At 57.3% G+C, this 20,421-nt stretch overlaps 7 protein-coding genes and 1 non-coding gene across 8 annotated transcripts; 4 read left to right on the top strand and 4 right to left on the bottom strand.

Moving 5' to 3' along the window:
- Window positions 1–72: 72 nt before the first annotated feature.
- DICSQDRAFT_137612 (uncharacterized protein) lies at window positions 73–1,039 on the top strand. Its single transcript, XM_007366905.1, has 4 exons — window positions 73–213; window positions 272–763; window positions 832–907; window positions 967–1,039. The coding sequence occupies exon 2, from the start codon at window positions 316–318 to the stop codon at window positions 469–471; it is 156 nt and encodes a 51-aa protein (XP_007366967.1). The 5' UTR covers window positions 73–213; window positions 272–315; the 3' UTR covers window positions 472–763; window positions 832–907; window positions 967–1,039.
- A 579-nt stretch (window positions 1,040–1,618) lies between these two features.
- On the top strand, window positions 1,619–3,868 carry DICSQDRAFT_63149 (cytochrome P450; the record flags this gene model as incomplete). Its single annotated transcript, XM_007366904.1, has 13 exons — window positions 1,619–1,832; window positions 1,890–2,022; window positions 2,074–2,265; window positions 2,318–2,466; window positions 2,527–2,642; window positions 2,694–2,814; window positions 2,868–2,881; window positions 2,932–3,098; window positions 3,170–3,192; window positions 3,249–3,330; window positions 3,385–3,513; window positions 3,568–3,711; window positions 3,772–3,868. The coding sequence occupies 13 exons, from the start codon at window positions 1,619–1,621 to the stop codon at window positions 3,866–3,868; spliced, it is 1,581 nt and encodes a 526-aa protein (XP_007366966.1).
- A 122-nt stretch (window positions 3,869–3,990) lies between these two features.
- DICSQDRAFT_t112 lies at window positions 3,991–4,068 on the top strand. Its single transcript has one exon. It is a non-coding gene; the product is annotated as a tRNA-Gly (tRNA).
- A 294-nt stretch (window positions 4,069–4,362) lies between these two features.
- On the bottom strand, window positions 4,363–8,964 carry DICSQDRAFT_201362 (uncharacterized protein; the record flags this gene model as incomplete). The annotated part of the gene is made up of 8 exons (XM_007366973.1): window positions 4,363–4,834; window positions 4,910–5,802; window positions 5,889–6,056; window positions 6,138–6,306; window positions 6,387–6,526; window positions 6,587–6,711; window positions 6,809–7,409; window positions 8,520–8,964. 8 exons carry the CDS (start codon window positions 8,962–8,964, stop codon window positions 4,592–4,594), a joined length of 2,784 nt encoding a protein of 927 aa, XP_007367035.1. The 3' UTR covers window positions 4,363–4,591.
- Window positions 8,965–9,361: 397 nt separating this feature from the next.
- DICSQDRAFT_127786 (uncharacterized protein) lies at window positions 9,362–11,703 on the bottom strand (the record flags this gene model as incomplete). Its single annotated transcript, XM_007366903.1, has 5 exons — window positions 9,362–9,565; window positions 9,695–10,228; window positions 10,604–10,628; window positions 10,672–11,066; window positions 11,257–11,703. The coding sequence occupies 5 exons, from the start codon at window positions 11,701–11,703 to the stop codon at window positions 9,362–9,364; spliced, it is 1,605 nt and encodes a 534-aa protein (XP_007366965.1).
- Window positions 11,704–12,446: 743 nt separating this feature from the next.
- DICSQDRAFT_63168 (Na+/solute symporter) lies at window positions 12,447–15,764 on the bottom strand (the record flags this gene model as incomplete). The annotated part of the gene is made up of 22 exons (XM_007366902.1): window positions 12,447–12,549; window positions 12,609–12,681; window positions 12,739–13,020; window positions 13,088–13,192; window positions 13,236–13,393; window positions 13,452–13,495; window positions 13,546–13,669; window positions 13,772–13,825; window positions 13,895–14,019; window positions 14,084–14,167; window positions 14,218–14,256; window positions 14,314–14,327; window positions 14,383–14,409; window positions 14,465–14,619; window positions 14,686–14,866; window positions 14,930–15,020; window positions 15,082–15,178; window positions 15,283–15,369; window positions 15,424–15,446; window positions 15,502–15,522; window positions 15,577–15,671; window positions 15,731–15,764. Coding segments are annotated over 22 exons (2,016 nt in total), but the record flags the coding sequence as incomplete, so codon positions are not given.
- A 2,003-nt stretch (window positions 15,765–17,767) lies between these two features.
- On the top strand, window positions 17,768–19,197 carry DICSQDRAFT_171245 (uncharacterized protein; the record flags this gene model as incomplete). Its single annotated transcript, XM_007366901.1, has 7 exons — window positions 17,768–17,803; window positions 17,855–18,052; window positions 18,115–18,231; window positions 18,288–18,366; window positions 18,425–18,470; window positions 18,614–18,791; window positions 18,856–19,197. The coding sequence occupies 7 exons, from the start codon at window positions 17,768–17,770 to the stop codon at window positions 19,195–19,197; spliced, it is 996 nt and encodes a 331-aa protein (XP_007366963.1).
- Window positions 19,198–19,398: 201 nt separating this feature from the next.
- Window positions 19,399–20,072, bottom strand: DICSQDRAFT_155830 (uncharacterized protein). Its single transcript, XM_007366900.1, has 2 exons — window positions 19,894–20,072; window positions 19,399–19,827 (listed from the first exon to the last, which is right to left on the bottom strand). Exon 2 carries the CDS (start codon window positions 19,822–19,824, stop codon window positions 19,516–19,518), a length of 309 nt encoding a protein of 102 aa, XP_007366962.1. The 5' UTR covers window positions 19,825–19,827; window positions 19,894–20,072; the 3' UTR covers window positions 19,399–19,515.
- Window positions 20,073–20,421: the final 349 nt, after the last annotated feature.

Below are 20,421 nucleotides of genomic sequence, written 5' to 3'. Positions count from 1 at the left end.
CATTGTGGTTCTCTCAGCATGCTGTCAATGTATCCCGTACTGGTGCCGGCATGACGGGAAAAACTGGGTTCACAAGGTCCAGGATTCTAACACGCTCGGAGCGCCTTGGGTGGCAGGAAGCCTGCAATCCTTAAGACGCTCAACGCCAGCCGGAACGGCGATACTCCATTTCTCAACATGGTACTACCGCTTCGTCGCAACATTTAGCTACGCGTATTTCCACAACCACGCTTTTCCTGCCCCATCCGTATTAACATGTTTGCGCAACCAGATTTGATTGTCACCTCCCGCCGTCAAAGGGTAGAGTCGTACAGAATGACCGTGCCTAGCCCAATGCGCCGCTCCACAGCGCGAGATCAAGGCTATTATCCAGGAATTAATCGGCGGTCTCTTTCACTTACCATGCGCAGCCTGAAGCTCATATTCACGGCTTCGGTCAGGTGCTACAGAATCGAGACCCCCACATGTTGATTATCGCAGTCGCCATCGATAACTGAAGCTGCCACTGCAAGTCTTCGAGAGCGAAGCGTCACTTCCTAGAATGAAGTCAGACGCATCCACATTCGACCGCTATGGTGCGCTTAAAAGGTGAGCGATTCTACTAGACGCGCATTGTGTAGCGCCGTCAGTGGTATCATCGCATACCGGACCCGCACAATTTCATCTAGATGTGCCGAGGGACAGTCCGCGAATCATTCCAGGCACTGCACCATCAGTGCCATCGTACGCTTCCCGGTGGCCCAACCATGACGGAAGCTAGCAGGTATGGTGATATCTCTGCCTCCTGTGCCACAAAGCGCCTTAGGCGTCTCTTATGATTGATCCCCTTAGCCTTCGTTTCAAAGGTGTACTGTACGCTCGCCGGTCAGACGGGGAGGGAAAGTTTTCTACCTTCCTTGAAGCGCTGGTATGGCTGCCTCTGTTGGTCATAGCCGAATCGCTTGCTTACTGCATGGATATTATCAGCGCGGGCGGCGTACCCCGCCGTACATCTATGTTATCTGTACGGAAATCCGAGGACGCACACGACCCACAACCGACCAAACCTGTCATTCTCAGTGCGACCACCCTCGGATATCAATTGCGCGTGTGTTTACGCGGTGACGGATCCTTACATCTTCCCGTGGATGTGGTCAGCAGCCTACCGGGCATATCGCGTGCTTGAGATACGTAGCGCAAAGGCCGACGGATGATGATTCCGTCACACGTGGAGCTGAGGTTCGCACTCTGACAGCGTTGGGGCGGAGCCCGAACTCGAAGCAGTATTTCCGATGCAGAATTCGAGTTCACGCGCCCCGTTCGATTTGCACAGACTTATACACTACGACGTTAGAACTCGGTACCCGGACATCAACCTTGCACGGCAATTTGACGTGTGAGGCGCGCATCGGAAACAGGTCCGCCCTCACTGGCGTCACCAAGAGGTCCTAGCGTCTAAGCGGAGGATTGTGATGCCAGCCAATAATCCGCTCTCCTCCGGAGGATTTTAACTCGCGCCAGCGTCATGGCTTCTCATTCAGACTGCTCAGCTTGAATGTGTCCATCATACAGCCGAACTTCTTATAAGCTCGGCGTCCCGGTTGACATGCTCTTAACCCACTTCCCCATCTTTCTGAAGATGGCTGTCTGGTCGCAGCTCGCACTCGCAACCTCGTCAGCGCCCATCGCCCTGGTCGCTCTCTGCATTATCATTGGAGCGTATGTACGGTATGTTAAGAGTGCCAAGTATCGATACCCCCCAGGTCCAGTGGCACTTCCTCTCCTCGGCAACGTCCACCAATTGCCCATGGAATACCAGCAGCGTAGACTTGCTGAATGGGGCGGAATATATGGTATTCAAATTCTCTCCATGATCGGTGTATTGTTGCTGAACCTGAACACGATCGTAGGGGACATTGTCTTCGCTAGGTTCTTCCGCACGCCTGTTGTCGTCTTGAACTCCAAAGAAGCTGCAGTGGAGTTATTGGAGAAGCGCAGCGGGAAATACTCGGACCGGCCACCTTTCGTCTTGCTCAAAGAACTGTCAGTGTCCACGACTTCGTTGCTTAGTCTGCCTGACCCACGTCCCTTCAGTATGGGCTGGGATAGTGTACTCAACAATCTTCCGTATGGAGAACGCTTCCGAAAGCAAAGGAAGTGGCTTCATGATGCCTTCCTCTCCAAGGATGCCCTGGTGAACTATCGGCCCATTCAGCGGCGGGAAACATATACGCTATTGTCTGAACTCTGCGACAAACCTGAGCTCTTCATGGATCACATCGTGCGGTAGGCATGACTTCTTTTCGATTATGCTCGATAGTATCCTAATACCCCATAGATGGGCCGCTGCTATGGTGTTGGACATCGCATACGGCTACCGAGTCACTGGCCTTGGCGACGAACTGGTCGAGACGGCAGAGCGGACGACGGTGGAGACCGTTATCGCCGGTAGCCCGGGTTCCATGCTGGTAGACTTCTTCCCAATTCGTGGGTCCCCCCGCTATATCGCAGCGTTGCTAGGTTACTTCGCTGACGTGCTTCTGGCAGTCAAAGGTATTCCTCTCTGGATGCCTGGTTCTGGATTCAAGCGTCAGGCGCTTTACGTGAGGAGTCTAGTACGTCGGACGCTGGATACGCCTTACGAGATGGTGAAGCGTGACCTGGTACGGTCGAGATTTTCTATGGGAAGTTCTGTGGTCTGATGTAGCGTTAAGATGGCAGGCACCGCGGCTCCTTCGTTGACGGTCACGTTACTGGAAGAAGCTCTCGCAGTAGGCAAGCTCACGGCTGACTATGAGGAGGACATTAAAGGCGCCGCAGGTGTCATTTATGCTGGTAAGTGAACCCGTCGGGAAGACCAGTATCTATTCTCATTTTTGGACGTCCAGCGGGATCGGATACGGTGCGCTCTCTGAGGCACAATCGATAACGTCTAACCAATCTCCTTTCTAGACGGTGACCACCATGAAAACGTTCGTACTGGCGATGGTACTCCATCCGAATGTCTATCAGAGGGCGCGAGCGGAACTTGACCGTGTCATCGGACCGGAGAGGTTACCCGATTTCGAAGATCGCGAAAGTCTTCCTTACTTGGAATGTGTGGTCAGAGAAGTGTTCAGGTACGGCGTTATCCCTTAACCGAGTGATGACGAACCTAGGCTGACTCACGGTCGTGGTCGTCGAACCACAGATGGAATCCTCCTGTACCTCTTGGTGAGTTCACTCAGCAGATACAGTCCGGTCCAATCAGCTCATAAGGGGACAACCAGGCGTACCCCACAGGCTTAGTTGTGACGATGTGTATCGAGGTTACGACATCCCCGACGGCTCTATGGTTATACCCAACATCTGGTGGGCACGCTTGTTCCCATAGCACCTTCGCCGACTCACAGTGAGGGATGTGAGGTGGATGACCCACAACCCAGACGTATATCCCAACCCAGAGAGATTCGACCCAGACCGGTATATGCAGATGTCGGCCGAAGACACCGCACGAGTCGATCCCAGAGACGTCGTTTTTGGATTCGGGCGGAGGTGAGCACTAGATCCACATTGCATTCAAGGTCAGAATCCAACGTCTTTCATCAGAATCTGCCCTGGCCAAGCTTTCGCAGATGCTAGCGTGTGGCTGGCGGCTGCGAGCATCATCGCCACCATGGACCTCTCTTTCGCCAAAGACGACTTCGGTCGCGACATCATTCCAGATGCTGCCTTCGTCTCTGGCTTCGTGAGGTATGTAATACAGCCTTTCAGTCATCAAGCCCTACTCACCGAGGGTGCATATGCCTGCAGTCATCCGAAGGAGTTCAAATGTGCCTTCCGGCCGCGGAGCGATCGTACTCAAAGCCTTATCGCCCACACGAACGCGATCAACATAGTAGCTTCATAAGTTCGATCTGCATGGACGTGGGGTTTCGAATATAGGATTCCGAGCATCTGTATTATACTGCGTTTTCACCGGCTCCCCGTGGGCACTCCGGCTGCAACCACATGTTTGCGTGGAGACAAACGACACTGATGGTGAAACGGTATCATGCTTGCCTTCCATCTTGTTAGCAAGCGGCGTGGGTTCGACTCCCGCTCAGTGTATCTCTTGCATGAGGGTCCTTTTTTTAACCTCAAGTTGTACTTCCGTTTATAATGAATGACACGGCAGGCAAAGCGCGATGGTCCAAGTGAGGAAAACCTATGCTAGATATACGAGCGATGCAACGTGCCCATGAGATTTCCCAAATCACAAAGAGGGATACAAAGGCCCACTGGAAATGCCAGGGTCAGGTTGCGTTGCCCATAATTGCTGCACAGATTTCCCTGCTTGGAGCCTGGCGCTTTGCCAGCCGTGTGAGTGGGTGGACAGACTTTCACGTGCAGCGCAGACAGGTGCGCAGGCCATGCTACCGTAACTGCGTCATTACACAGTTGCCGTTGTGCATCTATCACAACTGAACATTGAGTACATCAGTCTAGTTGGTACGCAGGTACAAGTCCACAATGTCAGTATGTACGTATCCAAACCCGCCATCCAGCCCTAGACCCCTCTCGTTCATTTTTTGCATCGAGTTGAGTGCGAAGTATCAAGTACAACTACCCCTCGCGCACATCGCTCCCGGGCTCAGACGGGGATGCTGCCCTTCAAGCGGAAGTCGCGGCTGCTCGCGCCCACGGAGAACGTGAACCTGCCGCTCGGCTTGCGCCAGCCCTGCGCGACGGTGTCCCAGACGCTCAGGTCGTAGCGCGAGAGCGTGAGCGACACCGTCCTGCTCTCGCCCGGGTTGAGGAGCACGTCCGAGAACCCGCGCAGGACGCTCGGCGGCTCGCCCGCGCTCGCCGGGAAGTGCAGGTAGAGCTGCGGGATCTGGCGGCGCGACGCGCGGGGGGTCAGCCTCTGCCGCCCATCGGCGAATGTCTGACGATGAGAAGAGAGACGCACCTCGCCGCCCTTGACCTTGCCCGTGTTCTGCACCGTGAAGGAGACCTCGAACGCCGGGCGGTGCAGCCACAGCGCGGTCGAGCCGCCCTCGACGTTCGGGCTCGCCTTGCCCGCCGCCCACGCCGCCTCCAGGCCCGCCGACGTCCGGTCGTTCTGGCGCACGGGCCACACCGCGAGGTCCGAGTACGCGAAGGTGGTGTACGACAGCCCGAAGCCGAACTCGAAGCGCGGCGCGATGCCCGCGGCGTCAAAGTGCCGGTAGTCGATGTTCAAACCCTCCGTGTACGCGATCCGGATGATCTCGTCCGTGTTCCCGCCCGTGATGAGCTGCGCGGGGTAGTCCGCCGCGCTCTTCGCGATCGTGTACGGCAGCCGCCCGGACGGGCTCACCGCCCCGTACAGCACGTCCACGAGCCCGTTGCCCGACTCCTGCCCGGGGAGCCCCGCCCACAGCACCGCGGTCACGTTCGGGTTCTCGATCCACGCCTCGACGATCGCGGGCCCGACCGCGTGCACGACGACGACGGTGTTCGGGTTCGCGGCGGCGACGGCGGCGACGAGCCGGTCCGCGTTCCCCCAGAGCGTCAGGTTCTTGCGGTCGCCCTCGTTCCCGTCGACGGTGATGTAGTCCTCGCCCGAGTCCGCGTTCGCGAACACGAGCGCGACGTCCTGGTCGAGCGCGGTCGCCGCCGCGCCCGCGAGGTCCCAGTCGCCGAGGAACCACGAGACGCTGGAGCGGTCCTCGCGCGCGCGCGCCTGGATCGCCTCGAGCGGCGTGATGAGGTACGGGAAGTTCGTCGTGCCGGAGCCCCAGCCCATCGCGAGCGTGCCGTCGTCGCCCCCGCGGTCGCTGTAGCCGTTCGGCCCGCGGCTGCTCGGCCCAGAGTCGTTCCCTGTTCGAACCCCGTCAGCACGCGCGACGATCATACGGAGTGCCAGGTGCCGGAGGACGGGAGCAGGAAGGCAGGCGACGACGCACCGATGATAGCGATCGACTTCGGCTTGCGGAGCGGGAGGGCGCCGGCGGTGTTCTTGAGCAGGACCGCGCTCGCCGCGCCGATCGCGCGGACGACCTGGAAGTGGTCGTCCTGCACGTCCACGTGCGCGTTCGTCGCCGGGTCGTTCTGGAAGAACGCGTTGAAGCTCACTGCGCGCGCGCGCCTCCGCATCAGCGTCCCGCCCACAAGGCCCGTATGTACATTCGCAGAAAGAGGGCGAGAGGACGCACCTTCGGGGTAGTTCTCGTCCTGGCCGAGGAGGTACCAGCCGGCGACGACGCGCTCGGCCATGTCGTTCAGGCGCGCCTCGGCGATCGTGCCGTTCTCGACGAACGCGGTCAGGTTCGCGCCCCACCAGCTCGTGCCCGAGCCGAACGAGATGTCGCCCGGCATCGACATCTACACGCGCACCCGCCCCGGCCCCGGCCCCAGCGTCAGCTCAGTCACGCGAGATCAGGGGAGCGCTGCGGTACACGTACGTCGAGGCCGGCGACGGCGGCGAGCGTCGAGTGGTGCGCGCCCCAGTCGGACATGACGTAGCCCTGGAAGCCGATCTCGCCCTTGAGGATCTGGTTCAGCGTCCGGTCGTTCTCGCACGCCCACGACGTGTTCACTTGGTCTGCAGCGCGTCAGCGCCCGGCGCACGCGCGAGGACAAGCAGTAAAGCAGAGGCACGCACTGTAGCTGCACATGACGCTCGCGACGCCCGCCTGGACGGCGCGCATGAACGGGTGCACGTAGATCTCGTGCTCCGTCCGATCGTCGACGTCCGACGACTCCTCCTGCCGCAGGTGCTCCTGCTCGCTGCGCCGCGCCCAGCCCCCGTCAGCGTCGGCATCCCCCAAAACGCCCCTGCGCCCCCCCCGCGCCAAGGCGAACGAACGAATGAACGAACACGCACTTGTTGACATAATGCTTCGCGCACGCCTGCGCGCCGCCCGCCTGCCACCCGAGCACCGTCTCGTACGCGCTCTCCCCGCTCAAGAACGGGTCCGCCCCGAACCCCTCCCAGTTCCTGCCCCCCTGCGCGATCCGCCCCATGTTCATCATCGGCCCCAGGCCCACGTGCGCGCCCTTCCCCTTGAACTCCTGCCCGATCGCCTTGCCCCGCGCGCGCAGCAGCGTGCGGTTGAACGTCGCCGCCGCGTTAATCCCCGCCGGGAACGCGGTCACGAAGTCCGTGTCGCGCACCCCCAAGGGCGAGTCCTCGAGGCACAGCCCGGGCCACGCGCCCGCGGGCGGGATGTTGCCCACGCAGCGGCCGCCCATCCAGCCGACGCCGGTCGAGACGTTCGCTTTTTGCTCGAGGGTGAGCGTGGAGACGAGCGCGCGCGCCTTGGCGTGCGCGGCGGCCCAGGCGGGGCCGAAGTCGGGCACGAGCGGGGAGCCGGGGGGCGGGGGCGAGGACGGGGAGGTCGAAGGGAAGACGCCGGGGACGGGCGGGGCGGAGGGGACGGGGAAGGCGGAGAAGGGGTAGGAGGAGATCGGGAGCGTGATCAGGGCTGGGGGCGTGAGCGGGCGGTCAGCGTGTCGTTTGGGGATGCGGGACGGGGAACGGGAGGATGATGGTGTGGAATGTAGGGTGCGACTGCTGACTGAACGCGCGCGATGGGTCGGTGATGGTTTACCGGACTTACGCCAGGTGAGCGAAGGCGGCATGATCGCCCGACTGCACAAAGGCTCGAACGTCATGGAAGATGGCTACGAATTCCTTAACCATTCACCGATAGCTTCCCACCAACAGAGAGGGATTCACGAGCAAGTCCCCAGTCGCTCAAGCTCGCAGCACACCACGACGACAACAACACGGAGAAAACACCCCGACGCGCGAAGACCGGCAGAAGAAAAGCCCGCGAAGACGTCATAGGCGACAGCATGAGCGCGCACATGCGCAGCGTCGAGCGAGCGCGGTGCTCGCCCCCAGCGCGCGTCTCCAGGCGCACTCCCGCTCCCAGACCGTCCACGGACGGAAAACGCGCGATCGGAGAGGCGGAAGCGCACCAAGTCGCCGTGCTATTTACGGATACGACGATGACGCGCGAAAACACGCGTGGAGACACGCGCAGGTCGCGCCTCGCACGGCCACGTCCGCTTCCGGAAAGACAAACACCAGACATACGCGCTGCAGTGGGGCGTCGAACGAGCTCGCCGCTCGGCGGACGCGCTGTGTTTGTATTCGGGTCACCGGCTCGCGTCTCATGACCACCAGTGTCAGTGACGAGCAGACACATCTGAATGAACATCAGAAAGAAAACGTCCTCCCGTGTAAGCTACTGCCAGAAGATATATATGGCACAGCAGGCGTCGTAGGCCCGGGGTATAATTGCACCCCCAGATCACGACACGCGTCGCGTATGCCGTTGGCGTGCTCGGGTCGAGGGTGGCGGCTACGTCAAGTCTGACGCGGGGGATGCCATTTCGCGGTCGGACAGAGCTAAAGGGCGGGAGCGTGTCCGACCGCGACCGGGCATTCCCAGGCAGTGACAGGTCGAACAAGGTAATTCAAGCGGGGTATGTGGAAAGCAAGTGACGCACAGACACGCGTGCATGCCAGAGAGAAAAGGAGAAAAAAAGCGAATACCGCCAGGAAGCGAGAGAGGAATGATACGCACTGGTTTCGGTCACGGGGCCAGTGTTGATGGTGGTTGCCGCAGAGGAAGCGGACGCGGCGGAGGAAGCGGCGCTGGAGAGGGTCGACAAAGATCCGGATGCGGACACAGAGGAGGCGGTCGAAAACGACACGGACACGGTAGAGACAGTAGAGAACGAGGCAGAGGCAGTAGAGAAGGTCGAGAGCGACGCGGACGCGGCAGAGACGGTCGAAATGGACGCGGTCACGGTAGATGCACTGGGCACTACAGCGCTCGCGGTGAGCGTGCCAGTGAGGGAGGGGAAGGACACGCTGGACGCGAGCGAGGAGAGCACGCTTGCCGCAGAGCTCAAGACGCTGCCCGGCACCGAAACGGCTTCTGGCTGGGGCAAGGCTGCATCTGTGGAGACGGCGAGGAGGAGGAGGGCGCAAATGGCGGACAGCCTGGGGTTGAGGATGAGGGCCATGGCGTCGAGGTCGCCGGAATGCTTGCAGAGGGCGAGCAGCAAGAGGGACCGGATAAAGCTCGGAGGAGGGTGGCCATGGCCAATTTATACGGCTCGGCAAAGGGAGATGAAGGAAGATGGGCTGCAGTCATGAGCATGGCGCGGTCACTGACGGTTCGATGTCCTGCACAGGCGCCCGTACCCCGCTGCACGCGCGAGGCGAGTGCCGTAAGCTCGCTGGCCACTACTCGTCCTAGCGGCTCTCCGCCGTCCAGCACGCACGCAATGTACACAACCTTCTCCCTCGTCTTCGCCGGCCCTCACTCTCTCGCCCGCCGTTAGCTTGGTCGCTTGCCAGTCTCGCCTGATGCGTATGATGGGCTCAGTTCGATGCCTTGAATCTAATATCCGCGCACAATCACCCGCCATCGCCAGTCGCGCCCCGCCGCGCCCTCCCACCCCTGCGTTCCCCGTCAGACGTTCCATAACACGCAGCACGCCCCATCACTCGCCCGCGTTTCCCTCCCTGCCCACCACGCGCAACGACGTCCATCGTGACCTCCCATAGCGTCTGCTGACCGCTGCCGTCGCCCACTTCCTGCCTTCTTTCCCGCCGCTCCGCCTTGCCCGGATGTCCTCCATGCCAATCCCGTTCTTTTGGCCCCGCCCACGGTCACAGAAGGCAAGCCGTGTCTCCATATCTGCCAACGACGCGCCTTCGCGACTCCGTAGCCGCTTCCCTGCAACGTACAACCTTTACGCGGCCAGCCCCTCTGACGCCTCTTTGCCTTTCGAACGTTCGTACACTATCCGCCCGTAAGTGAACCCGACCGTCTCCTTCCTGCTCCTCGCTACCACTCGGCGTCATTTCCCCGTGACGACTGCAGCACGCATGCTCCGTCCTCCACTCCGCACGAATAGCAACCGCTCCATTCCATACGGTGGCCACAGCGTCCGCTATACAGTACACCTTCCATTTCGCTGGCACTGGCCTGCTCCTTCCGCGTGAAGCATTTGCCGCCACTCTAGTATGTAGTGGTCGCGATGTCCGACAAGTCCGCCCGCGCCAAGCTGGAGCAGATGCCCGCATCTCCGCGCCTTCGCGACCGCCCGTTCCTGGGAGAAGTCGTTTAGCCTCGCCATCAGTTGCGAGAGACGCATCAGCTGCGACCGGCCAGCGTCCCCGCGTCCCCCCATGGGGCCCCGTGCGGAACGCGTACGGGAGAGGAGGACCTTGTGGGTCTGCGTTCGCGAGGCGGCCCGCCGGGTGCGACAACGGGTGATGCTGGTGTATGTACGAGTCGTGGAAGACGGCGTTCTGCGCAGGTCTGGTGTGCAAAGGTACGTCCGGGTGGTTTGGAAGGCATGTGTCACGCTGGCCGGTCCTCCTGGAATTTTCGATTTGACGTTTGCATTTTGATTTGATTCACTGTATGCCCCGCAAAACGCATCTCATGCATAGCTGCGATCATGATGCGACTTAAAGACGGGGAAGAAGACCGCTCGCGATCGGTGTCGACCCTTGCCCCGGAAAATGACCATCCCTTTCTGCAGTGAGCACAGCTTCGTGCTGTGTATGCAGCCCTTCGTCAACTCGACGTGCACGGTCTGCGCATCCCGGCACCGCCGCTGGTCATGGACTGTTGGTGACTCTACTCACTTGGACTCCACTCTCGTTCTGAAGGCTATACCGGAAAGTCCCTCGTCCATCTACATCCTACTTAGTACTAGACAAGACAACCCTCCCGGTCTCTCGAAGCCGCCCATCGCCTCGTCCATCTGTCCATCTGCACCCGCCATGGACGTCCTACGCGGCTGCCCTGCATGGATGGATGTACTACACTACTCCTGGAAACCGCTCTTGGTCCCGCATCCTCAGCCGGCCCATCAGCTCGTCGCCCTACTGGCTGTTCAACCCATACCCGGCCCCTCTGGGCGTACGCCTGCGTCGAGCTCGTGCGATCTAGCTGGAGTCGTAACTGTGCCCATGTCTTCCTTCCTCTAGGGCTACGGCCGGTCGTCGAACCGCATACACGCGCCTTGCGCTTCCTAGTGTGGTGCATGCCCACAACGGATCCCAGCGGTGGATATCTGACACCCCAGACCCAGCTCGCCTGTATGATCTGAACCAGGCCATCCGTCCTGTCGCAGACCCCGGGCCCGCGTCACTGCAGACGATCTTCGACATCCTATCTTGCCGCCCGAAGGCGGCCGGCGGATAGTACAGTATGTGCGCCCTTGCTTGCCCTCTCCTCCCCCGATTACCACCTCCTCTGGCGCCAGGGCTGCACGCGGCCGACTTACTGAACGTACGGTATGTGCTCCGCAGACGCTTCGTGCGCGAGGCTTGTGATTTCTCTGTTCGAGTTCCCGGTTGGGGCGCCGTGTATTCCCGATGTTCGCCCACGGCGTGCAAATCAGCGTCGTCGGCTGCGGATGATGCAAGACGTTCTCAAACGTCAATACCATCGTCGGCAACGCTTCACAGTGATCCCTTCCGTAAGCCTCTAAGAGATGTAGAGAAACGTTCGCATCGTTAAGGGCTCGCCTTCCACTAGAAACGGGCTCACAGCAACGCAGGCGGGACACGATCGAGTCGTCTACGCTTTCCCTATTATGATATTGACGATAGCTGGACAAAGCTCTCTTCTTATGCACGCTGGTCCAGGCAGCCGCTGACGCCGCGTCTTCCTCAGTTTTTCCATCGGCGTCCTCTGCCCTTATCGGCGCTACGCTCTTCTTGTAGATCCCGTTTATCATCCTTCTTCTGGATCCCGTCCATTGCCCTGCGAGGCCGAGCCTCATGGTAGGCCGTAACTACATCGACTGACTACACAGTAATGGGGAGGGTTCAGCGGTTCATATGCGAGCCTGTGGCTTGTGCGAGCTAGGAGTGTGTGAGGGGGAGTAAGAGTGACGGGTGGTGCAAGGGGAAGTACCCGAAGTATGGGCGGTTGACAGGGGCTAGCGTTTATCATCCTGCGAGGCCGCGCAGGACTCAAGGTACAGCAATGGAGTACGTGTGCGTGTAGAAGGCGCTACGCTCCTCCATGATTGTCTCTCTCGGGAGGTCATCCTCATGCCTCTTTCCTTTCCTGATCCCGTAATTGCCCTGCCAGGCCGTGCCTCATGATAGGCATCAGGTACATGTCGTAACTACTGCTGTAATGTGATGGGTTTCGTGTGCCCGCCGTTATTCTTTCAAATAGCGATGTAGGGTATCCAGCCCGGGAAGACACCACGACGAGAGCTGACAAGCAGCGTCGGACAAAGAGCAAGCGGAGCAGACGAAGAGGTCAGTTCCAAGCAGCTCCGCAAGGAAGCGAAGAGACGAGCCGCGGTGAATGCGAAGGTATCACCCTTGACTTGCACGTTCAGTCTCTTTATAGAGTCATGCGCGCTGTGTCAGCGTTCTGAGGCGGAGAATCCATCATTCGGCCGCCGACAACAACACACGGCAAGCGTACGGCAGTGACTCGCTCTGGACGGAAGGGTCTTCTACTCTAATTGAGTCTCAAAAGGCCTCCAATGATGAGCATCATCTCTTTCCTAGACTCCCACAATGGCAGGACCATACAGAAGACCCCGCTCATCGCCGCCCAGATGCTGTCACCGCTTCCGGGTCAATGTCGAAGGGTATTGGTCGATTCTCAGAGATGGCTCACATTGTGCATGCCACCCAAAACGTGTAAAAGCCCTTGCTGAACACATAGTGCGTGAAGAACATAGGGAAGGGGACTGTAGCGGCGATGAGTATCTCACAACCGGTCGAGCTGATTGGAACCAGGCGCTTACCGACGAGACAGACGATCACCGTGAGCAGCAAGGAGTACCACGCCGCACGCTTGAAGACCGATCTCAGCTCCGCGCTGCTGACAGCTTGGCCGTCTCCCTGCACGATCAGGACTTGCGCCGTCGTCGAGTCTTCGGACATCTCTTTGTCGACGACGGGCGAGGTCTCTATGGGACTGCTGTTCCCTGATTCCTCGGGCTTGATGTCCTCCCTGCTGTCGTTGCGGGACGCGTCGTCATACATTGCAATCGCGCGCGTGCCTGTGAAGTCATATTTATCCGGCTCTGGAGACGGGAGGGTGTGAGATCAGTCAGTCGTTGGTGCATGTATTGCACGATGGGGGAGACGTACTCGCAAGCGACACGAGCACCGTGATCAGTCCCGAGAACAGCAGTCCAGTCAGGGCACTGCAGACGGCAGAGTAAGGTTCAGCGAGGGTAGTGATGTTAATGACACCTAGCGGTAAAGTGTCAGCAATATGACTCTCGGGGTGACACACGCTCATACTCACCAAATATCTTCCAGCAGCCTATCATCCACGCTAGCATGCCAAGTATCGCCCCAATGATGCTTCCCGCGAGGACGCCTGCACGGGTCAGCTTCGACCACATGACGGTCAGGGTGATAGGAATGACTGCAGGACTTAACACTACGCCCCTGTTCGAGAGACTGATCACACCCTGCTAAGCCAAGCCGAACAAGTGATGTGACTTACTGGACGTAGAAAAGCCAGCCTAGATCAACGCCACCCGCGTTCAGCTGGAACCTATTTCAGCCGGCTAACCATGGACTTATTTGGTTCGACGCACTATAGTGGCCCAGCATCCGGCCCATATTGCCCAGAAGCAAATGAAGTAGTGCGACACCCGCACAATCTCCGCGCTGGTCGCTTTGGGGCGAAAGTAAGTGCGGTACAAGCTGAACCTATGTGAGCTTTCATAGTCGACGAGTGAGGGTTCTAGGTTTACTCGTATGTACTGAATATGCAGAATAGTGAGTATAAGCTATACTGAGGGATCACCATTAACTGCTCACAAAAGACTGGAGACTGCGATCATTTCGGAGCTGACTGCGGATGTGACCGCCATGCTAGATATTGATCATGAGTCTGCACCCGCGAGAGTACGCTTTCCCATAATCCGAAGAAAATGTGCTCACAAGACGACGAGCAGGATGGCTATTGCGCCTCCTTTACCCATCACCACCGCGGCTGCGGCAGGCGCCGCGAGCCCAGCGCTCGTCTGGGAGATGGACAAAGGATTCGGGTAGGTTGGAAATTTAGGCTATCGTGCGTGTGAATGATGAGTCTCACACGCAATAGTGCAGTCGCAAAGAAGAGGCACTTACGTTGGTAACTAAGGCGCGGGCAGCGAGGCCGAGGCAGGAAGCGAACCCCCACGGAATGGCGAACCACGACAGACCGCCCAGCACCTGTCACATGATGAGCACCCAGTTGTTTTCGGGAATGGAGGAGGGCTCACATATGCTTTAGTCGTAGACTTAGGAGCGCTTGCTATAGCCTAGAGGAGTGCAGGAAATCCATTAGAGGAGCGCGCTGGAGGCGAAACGTTACTTACCCTCTGCCAGTATCCTGTTCATGCACCATTGCTTCAGTACTAGACTCGTTCTAGAGCAAGGAGGCTTACCTTGATCACAAAAGACTCCGGAAAAACCTTGCGTCTGTTATTCAGAAATGGTGTATATTCCCTCATCAACAGAGAGACTTACCGCTCATGATAGTGGCTGCTCCGAAGACGAGGCCTTGGTTCGACTTCATCGTCAGATAGCTGCCTTCTGTGTTCCCGACGACCGGCGTGTCTTTGCCAGCTTGAACTAGCAAGTCGTACATGGCTCCGATGCTGCCGGTGGCCTCGGAAGTCCCACTATAAAGGAGCAGCTCGTTATAGCTGCATAGTTGAATGGAAGGGACATGGAATGATAGCACGTACTAGACCTTCCCGAAGAAGAAATAGATGATCACGAACAGAATCAAAGTATGCGCGTAGTCACAGATGAAAGTAGCGCGCAGCCCGCCGAAGATGACGTAGACAGCGATTCCAATGGGGAGCAGGAAGCATGCCGCGATGATGTTCATCCCTGTCAGCGCGTTTACAGTAGCCGCCCCTCCCACTGGTAGTGCGGATCGTCTTTCAATGCAATGTAGCTATAAGCAACTCAGGACACGAGACGTACATAGGAGCGATCCGCACACGACCAAAATGCAGAGGAAGGCATAGAATGTGAAGAGGAGATGTGCTCCTGTTCCAAAGCGCACTTTCACTATCTATCGAAGCACGATGGTATCGTCAGTAGTGTAGGGACTAAGAGATAAGCACTGTCTCCACCTCGAGGAAGGTATGAGCGCCGTTCGCGTTCATCTTGACCTTCGCAGCGACCATACCGAATATCGCGAGCTGTATCGTCCCTCCGACACCATACCACCTACAATATGAGCAGATAAAGACAACAGCATGAGTCTGAGAAGGGGACATCCATCACGTACCATGGACCACTGATACCTGATCATGGTCGGAATGACACGAAACTTCCATGTCTTAAGAAGGTACTCACCAAAGGTGTACGCTGCCGTGCTCGATTGAAGCAAAGTTGCGCTCCATGTCCACGCGCTGACACTACGGAAGGCAAAACTCATAGGTTTCTCCATGATCCAAGAGGTCGACACTTACATCCCACAACATACTAGTCCTGGCTGTGATACGGACATGAGACGCTGTCAAGAGCGTACGGATGACTGCAAGACGTACCTTCACGCTTCTTGATGCGCTCTATGAGTTAGGTTAGGCAAAGCAAGGCAGAAGCGTCTACAAACAGATCCCTACCGAGAACTCCTCAGAAGAGGATGGAGAGAACCTCGAGAACTTAGTTTGCAGCGCGGTGAGTGCTAGCATGAGCGCGGCAAAGAAGAAGCCAACTCCTGTAAACGTCGAAACGTCAGCGCAACTCAATGCTTGGGATATCATCAAAAGACCATACCGACTACGACTCCATACCCCACACTTTGGTCTATGTCACCTTTCAGTACGGCTCAAGCGTCCTTCGTGAACCAGGCGAGCATACCAAGAAGTGGCCTGAACTCGGGTTCCATAACGAGTAGCGTCGAGGAGTATGGATACGAGGTGTGATATGCGCAAACCCTTAAAAAAGACAGGATGGAGTATCCCTTATCGGAGACAGCCATCTTCTCGGGGTACGTAACGGTCTCTCGCACGACATGGTGATAAGAGGGGCGGGTGGGAGAGCGCAGGTAGAGGATGGAGTCTCATGATTCGAAGCCCCGCTTCATAAGGACGTCAGATAGCCAACGAGTAATCTCGGCAACAATCCGTGCCCAGCTCGTTCGCAAAGCTGACCACAGTTGCTCAGCCGAGAGCTGAAACGCTGCACTCGGCGGCGCCGGGCGCACAGTGAACGTCGTATTACCTCCTGACATTCGAGTCAAGCCTTTGAAGAGGTCTGTAGCTACCACCTCCCACACTGGGCTGTCCGTGCAGTATAGCTCAAGCCTATCAGAGGTAGCCTGTCGCTGGGCCCACGTCCTAAGGCGCCCTCTCTGAGAGTTACGAGAGAAACAGAGTCTACTCACTTGGGTACTGGCCGACATCCGGTATGGGCTACTTTCAATCAGCAGGATTTTGAAGTAAAGAATGTCCACAAGTCGAAATCCGCTTGCGAGGCATAATTTGCCAGCCTGACCACGACTCGATGATTTCGACTTGCCAGGTGGCAGTCCTTTCTACACAGCAAATGCATCGGGTGCTCGTAGTACAATCCCCGGACCGTCGGCCCGTCTCCTCCTATCTGCAAGGAAAAGTACAGCGCCGAAGAGGCTAGTCTCGACGTGGCGCTGTTGTCGCAAGCGATGCCCAACTCTGCCCCCGAGCTTACGCACTCTATCGACGACTTGACCCCATGAGCTTCAGCACCGCCCATCCGACTGAACACATCATAAAGCAGGGATCCGGCGGTCTCAGCTCGTGCACGGAGCTCCGCCGCCTTCCAATCGAGCTGAAACTGCCACCTTCTGCATGGCACAAGTCTCCGCAGCAGGGTGTCTCGAGCTCAGACTGGCTGGTTAAGTCCCCTACGGAACGGGTACTATGCAGGCTCCCTGTTTGAAAAGTCATGCGAGTAGCTGAGACCAAGTACATGCGATCGGCAAATCGTGCGCGTATATTCGAATATCGCAGCTCAACAGCGGGCTGGATGTTTGTCTCCTAACGCGCAGATAGGACGGCAGGTATTAGTCGTTTTCCCCTCTCACCATGTTCGTAGGCCCACTGATGCCAGAGGTTCTCACAGAATCTTTAACATCCACCAATCATGTTTTCATCGTTTACCTTTCGCGCCCTAAATGATGATCGATGGCGATTGGATCACGTACTAGGCTTCAGGCCACCGCAAACCACGACGCAGGTGTGCTTCTGCTCTGTAGGAACTTTCGTCTCTGCCTACATGCGATGCACATGTCCCTGAACGTCTCCAGATCCAGGCACTCTCTCCCGCGCGCAAAGTCCTCTCTGCAGTGGAGGTAGGTCGGACCCGGCATGATTCGGATAAGAATTCCGCAACAATGGCATGAATTATGCACCGATCTGTCTTGCAGCCGAGTTGAATCAGTACTGTCGTTTCACAGATTCCTTGGCGAAGGCTCCTATTTGACGTGAAACGTATGTGTCCCTTGACTCCACTTAGGCCCAGTGGCGCATGAGCGTGGCACAGTAACGTCTTAAGGGCGCCCCAGCGAGCGAACCGGACTAGTTGCCGCTGTGGGTGCAACGATCAAACCCAGCGGTCATGCGGAACAGGTCCAAACCATACACTGAATAGTAGATGGTTCGCAATACACGGTAGGAATAGAGCATCGCTTGCCCGGTCTGTACGTGCGGCTAGGTTCAGGTTCCTTGCATCTATTTGCGCGCGTCTTCTGGCCAGGGTCCCCGTATCGTATATCAGTCTCCTGGCTGCGTGGGCAGCTGTCTCTCCCCTACAGACTTTTCAACTCTCGCGTTCATGTCGAATGAGACGCCATCGCTGAACGCCGCAGGGGTACGCACATGATTTTATCTACCCATCTACTGACGCCGACCTGTACGACAGACCTTCGCTGGTCCCGCTTCTATCGGATTCTACTTCGCTGCCCTCGTCCTTGAGATTGTGTTCTTTGGCGCCTTCGTTGGGACATACGCCTATGGATCGTGGCTGATCCTCTGCCGCGCGCATCCGGCAACTCGGAGGCAGACTTCGACAGTTGTGCTGTTTGCGGCCAATACGCTTATGTTCCTGTTGTCGCTGGTGGTACGTCGCCGTTCTGCTGCGATCTCCATCCGCATGTGTTGAGCGTGGGCGACGGCATACAGCATCTCGCCCTTGATATCGATATCGCCAGGATTGGGTTCTTGACTGCACCTAAGTCGTTGCAGGAGGCGAAGTTTGTCCTCTACGTGACGCAGACGCTGATTGGCGATGGGTTTATGGTGCGTCACAGCTGTCTTACAAGTGAGGTTTGATCTCCATGATGGGCTTCCGTCAGATCTACCGGCTATATAGGGTGTACAGTCGGCATTGGCCTGTGACTATCGTCCCGTCCCTTCTCCTCATCTTGACTGCAGGTATGTGATTTTTGTATGTTCCCCGTATCGACTGCTCGCTCATCAAGTCTCATCCAAGTGATCGGTTATGCCTCGTCCTTCCTTGGAGTTGCGGGGTTCTATATGTCTGTTGCCTTTTATGGCTTGTCACTTATAGTGAACGTAATCTGTACAGGCGAGTGACTCTCCCATGACCTGCGCAATGAGGATCGACCTTGACGCGTATTCTGCATCCAGTTTGTATTCTGTTGAAAGTCTTCCGCATAAGCCGCGACTTCAACGGAGTCTATCTCCAAGGCCACAAACTCAAACTCTGGAAGGTCCTCGAGGCCACCGTGCAGTCCACCGCCATATACTCCGCCGCGGCGGTCTCACTCGTCATCACGTTTGTGAATAGCACCGCAGTCGGCTACCCTACATGTCTAGACGTGTTTCCCGCACTGATCGTACGTATCGTTCCCCATCGTGTCTCACGCTTAAGCCCCGAGTCTAATGCACGTCTGTCAACAGGGCCTCGTCTTCTCCCTCATCACCATCCGAATAGCCACTAACCTCATAAGAGACGAAGCCCGCCCCGACTCCAACTTCCGGTTGACCGAGACCGTGCGCTCACGCCAGACTGCTTCCTCGGTGACATACGTAGAGCACGAGCCGCATCCGTCAATTCTTCAGGCACTTGGGTCCCAGAAGGGTGCGATGCAGGCGTACAAGGACAAAGTGGGCAACGACGTAATCGAAATGTCGAAGCATGTGAGCAAGAGCGCGACTACGAGTGAGGTGTCATTGCCACTCTCCCGTCTTAACTTTCAGGAGGTTTGTGATGGCGACGTCAAGCAGGGGGAGGCTGTATAGGAGATGAGTATCCGGGCAGAGGTGAATGTAGCGACTGCATCGATGAACACCTGTTGTATCAGATGCGACGAAACAAGAAACGACACCACGACACCCACGGCTGATCAGTTCTTATAGGATAGTGGCTCCTTGAATAGTCATACCGCAGGTATATCCTTGTATTTCTCTAGTCAGCGAAGTATTCCACACGTACATTATCATGGTTCAGATAGCAGAGCGCTTGACTCGTATACCAGGTCGTTGCCGAAGTGAGTGAAGAGGATGTCTACTGTACGCTCTGGGACATACATAACCATACAACTGATTCGGTATGCTTGTTTACCGCACCTGTGCCCAAGTCACATCATCGTGGTCCTCCACCAAACTTACACAATCTTCTCGCACCTCCCGAGACGGCAACAACCAGCAAGTGCAAAGACTCTGTCTCCCCCATTCATATCTTACAGTGCGTAGAGCCTGAGATGCACCGAGCAGAGCCCACGCAAAGTTCCGGATATCCTCCCGCTTCTTCTGGTCCGGATACACATGATATGTGTAGATCCTGGTCCATGCCGGAGCCCAGATGAGCTGCTCGAGCATTGGGGGGACGTTCGCGAGGTTGACAGGCTCATCTGTACAGTATTGCATAACCTAGAAAGGAAGCATAAATTGTGTCACTTCGATTGCGCAATTGAGGACGTGAACTATCACACTAACATCAGAGTGCCATTCAGGCCTGTGGCTGATCTCCAGATACTTGAGCCGCGCGCATCGTCCCCATTGGTGCTGTTACGACTGACTGTCGAGCGAGTAAGTGGAGACGAGCGAGGCAGGCAGGAGCGCCGACGAGCTCTGATCGCAGTGAGACTGGAGCGGAGCTCAACAGGCAGGACTGGAGACAAGTTGTGTATTGAGCGAGGTATCTACAGAGCGAAATACACGATGGCTTACCTGGAGACAAGAGGTCGAAACTAGAGTCTCCAGGTAGCAAGGGATCCAGCTATATACAGGGAACGAACAATGGGCGCTAGAGAACAATAGCGTCGCCATGGGTACGGAGTACAAGGGGTGTAGGACAATAGCGGACGTGGGAACAAAGGGAGCTATTGTCCGTGTGTGGACAAAGGGAAACCGTAGCGAGTAGTGAACAATAAGGAAACGTACGAGGCAGTGGTCCGAATCGAAAAGGAAACATAGCGCCGTGAGGGCGGTTCGTGACAGTACCCCCCTCCAAAGGATCGTGTC

Source organism: Dichomitus squalens, assembly GCF_000275845.1.
Source record: "Dichomitus squalens LYAD-421 SS1 unplaced genomic scaffold DICSQscaffold_21, whole genome shotgun sequence".
Classification (NCBI taxonomy): Eukaryota; Fungi; Basidiomycota; class Agaricomycetes; order Polyporales; family Polyporaceae; genus Dichomitus; species Dichomitus squalens.
The sequence above is the reverse complement of the archived record's forward strand: the minus strand, read 5'-3'. Positions and strand labels throughout refer to the sequence as shown.

What these genes read in the sequence shown, in the direction of transcription:
- DICSQDRAFT_137612 (XM_007366905.1), top strand. Translation starts at nt 316, where the DNA reads ATGACCGTGCCTAGCCCAATGCGCCGCTCCACAGCGCGAGATCAAGGC.
- DICSQDRAFT_155830 (XM_007366900.1), bottom strand. Translation starts at nt 19,824, where the DNA reads ATGCAATACTGTACAGATGAGCCTGTCAACCTCGCGAACGTCCCCCCA.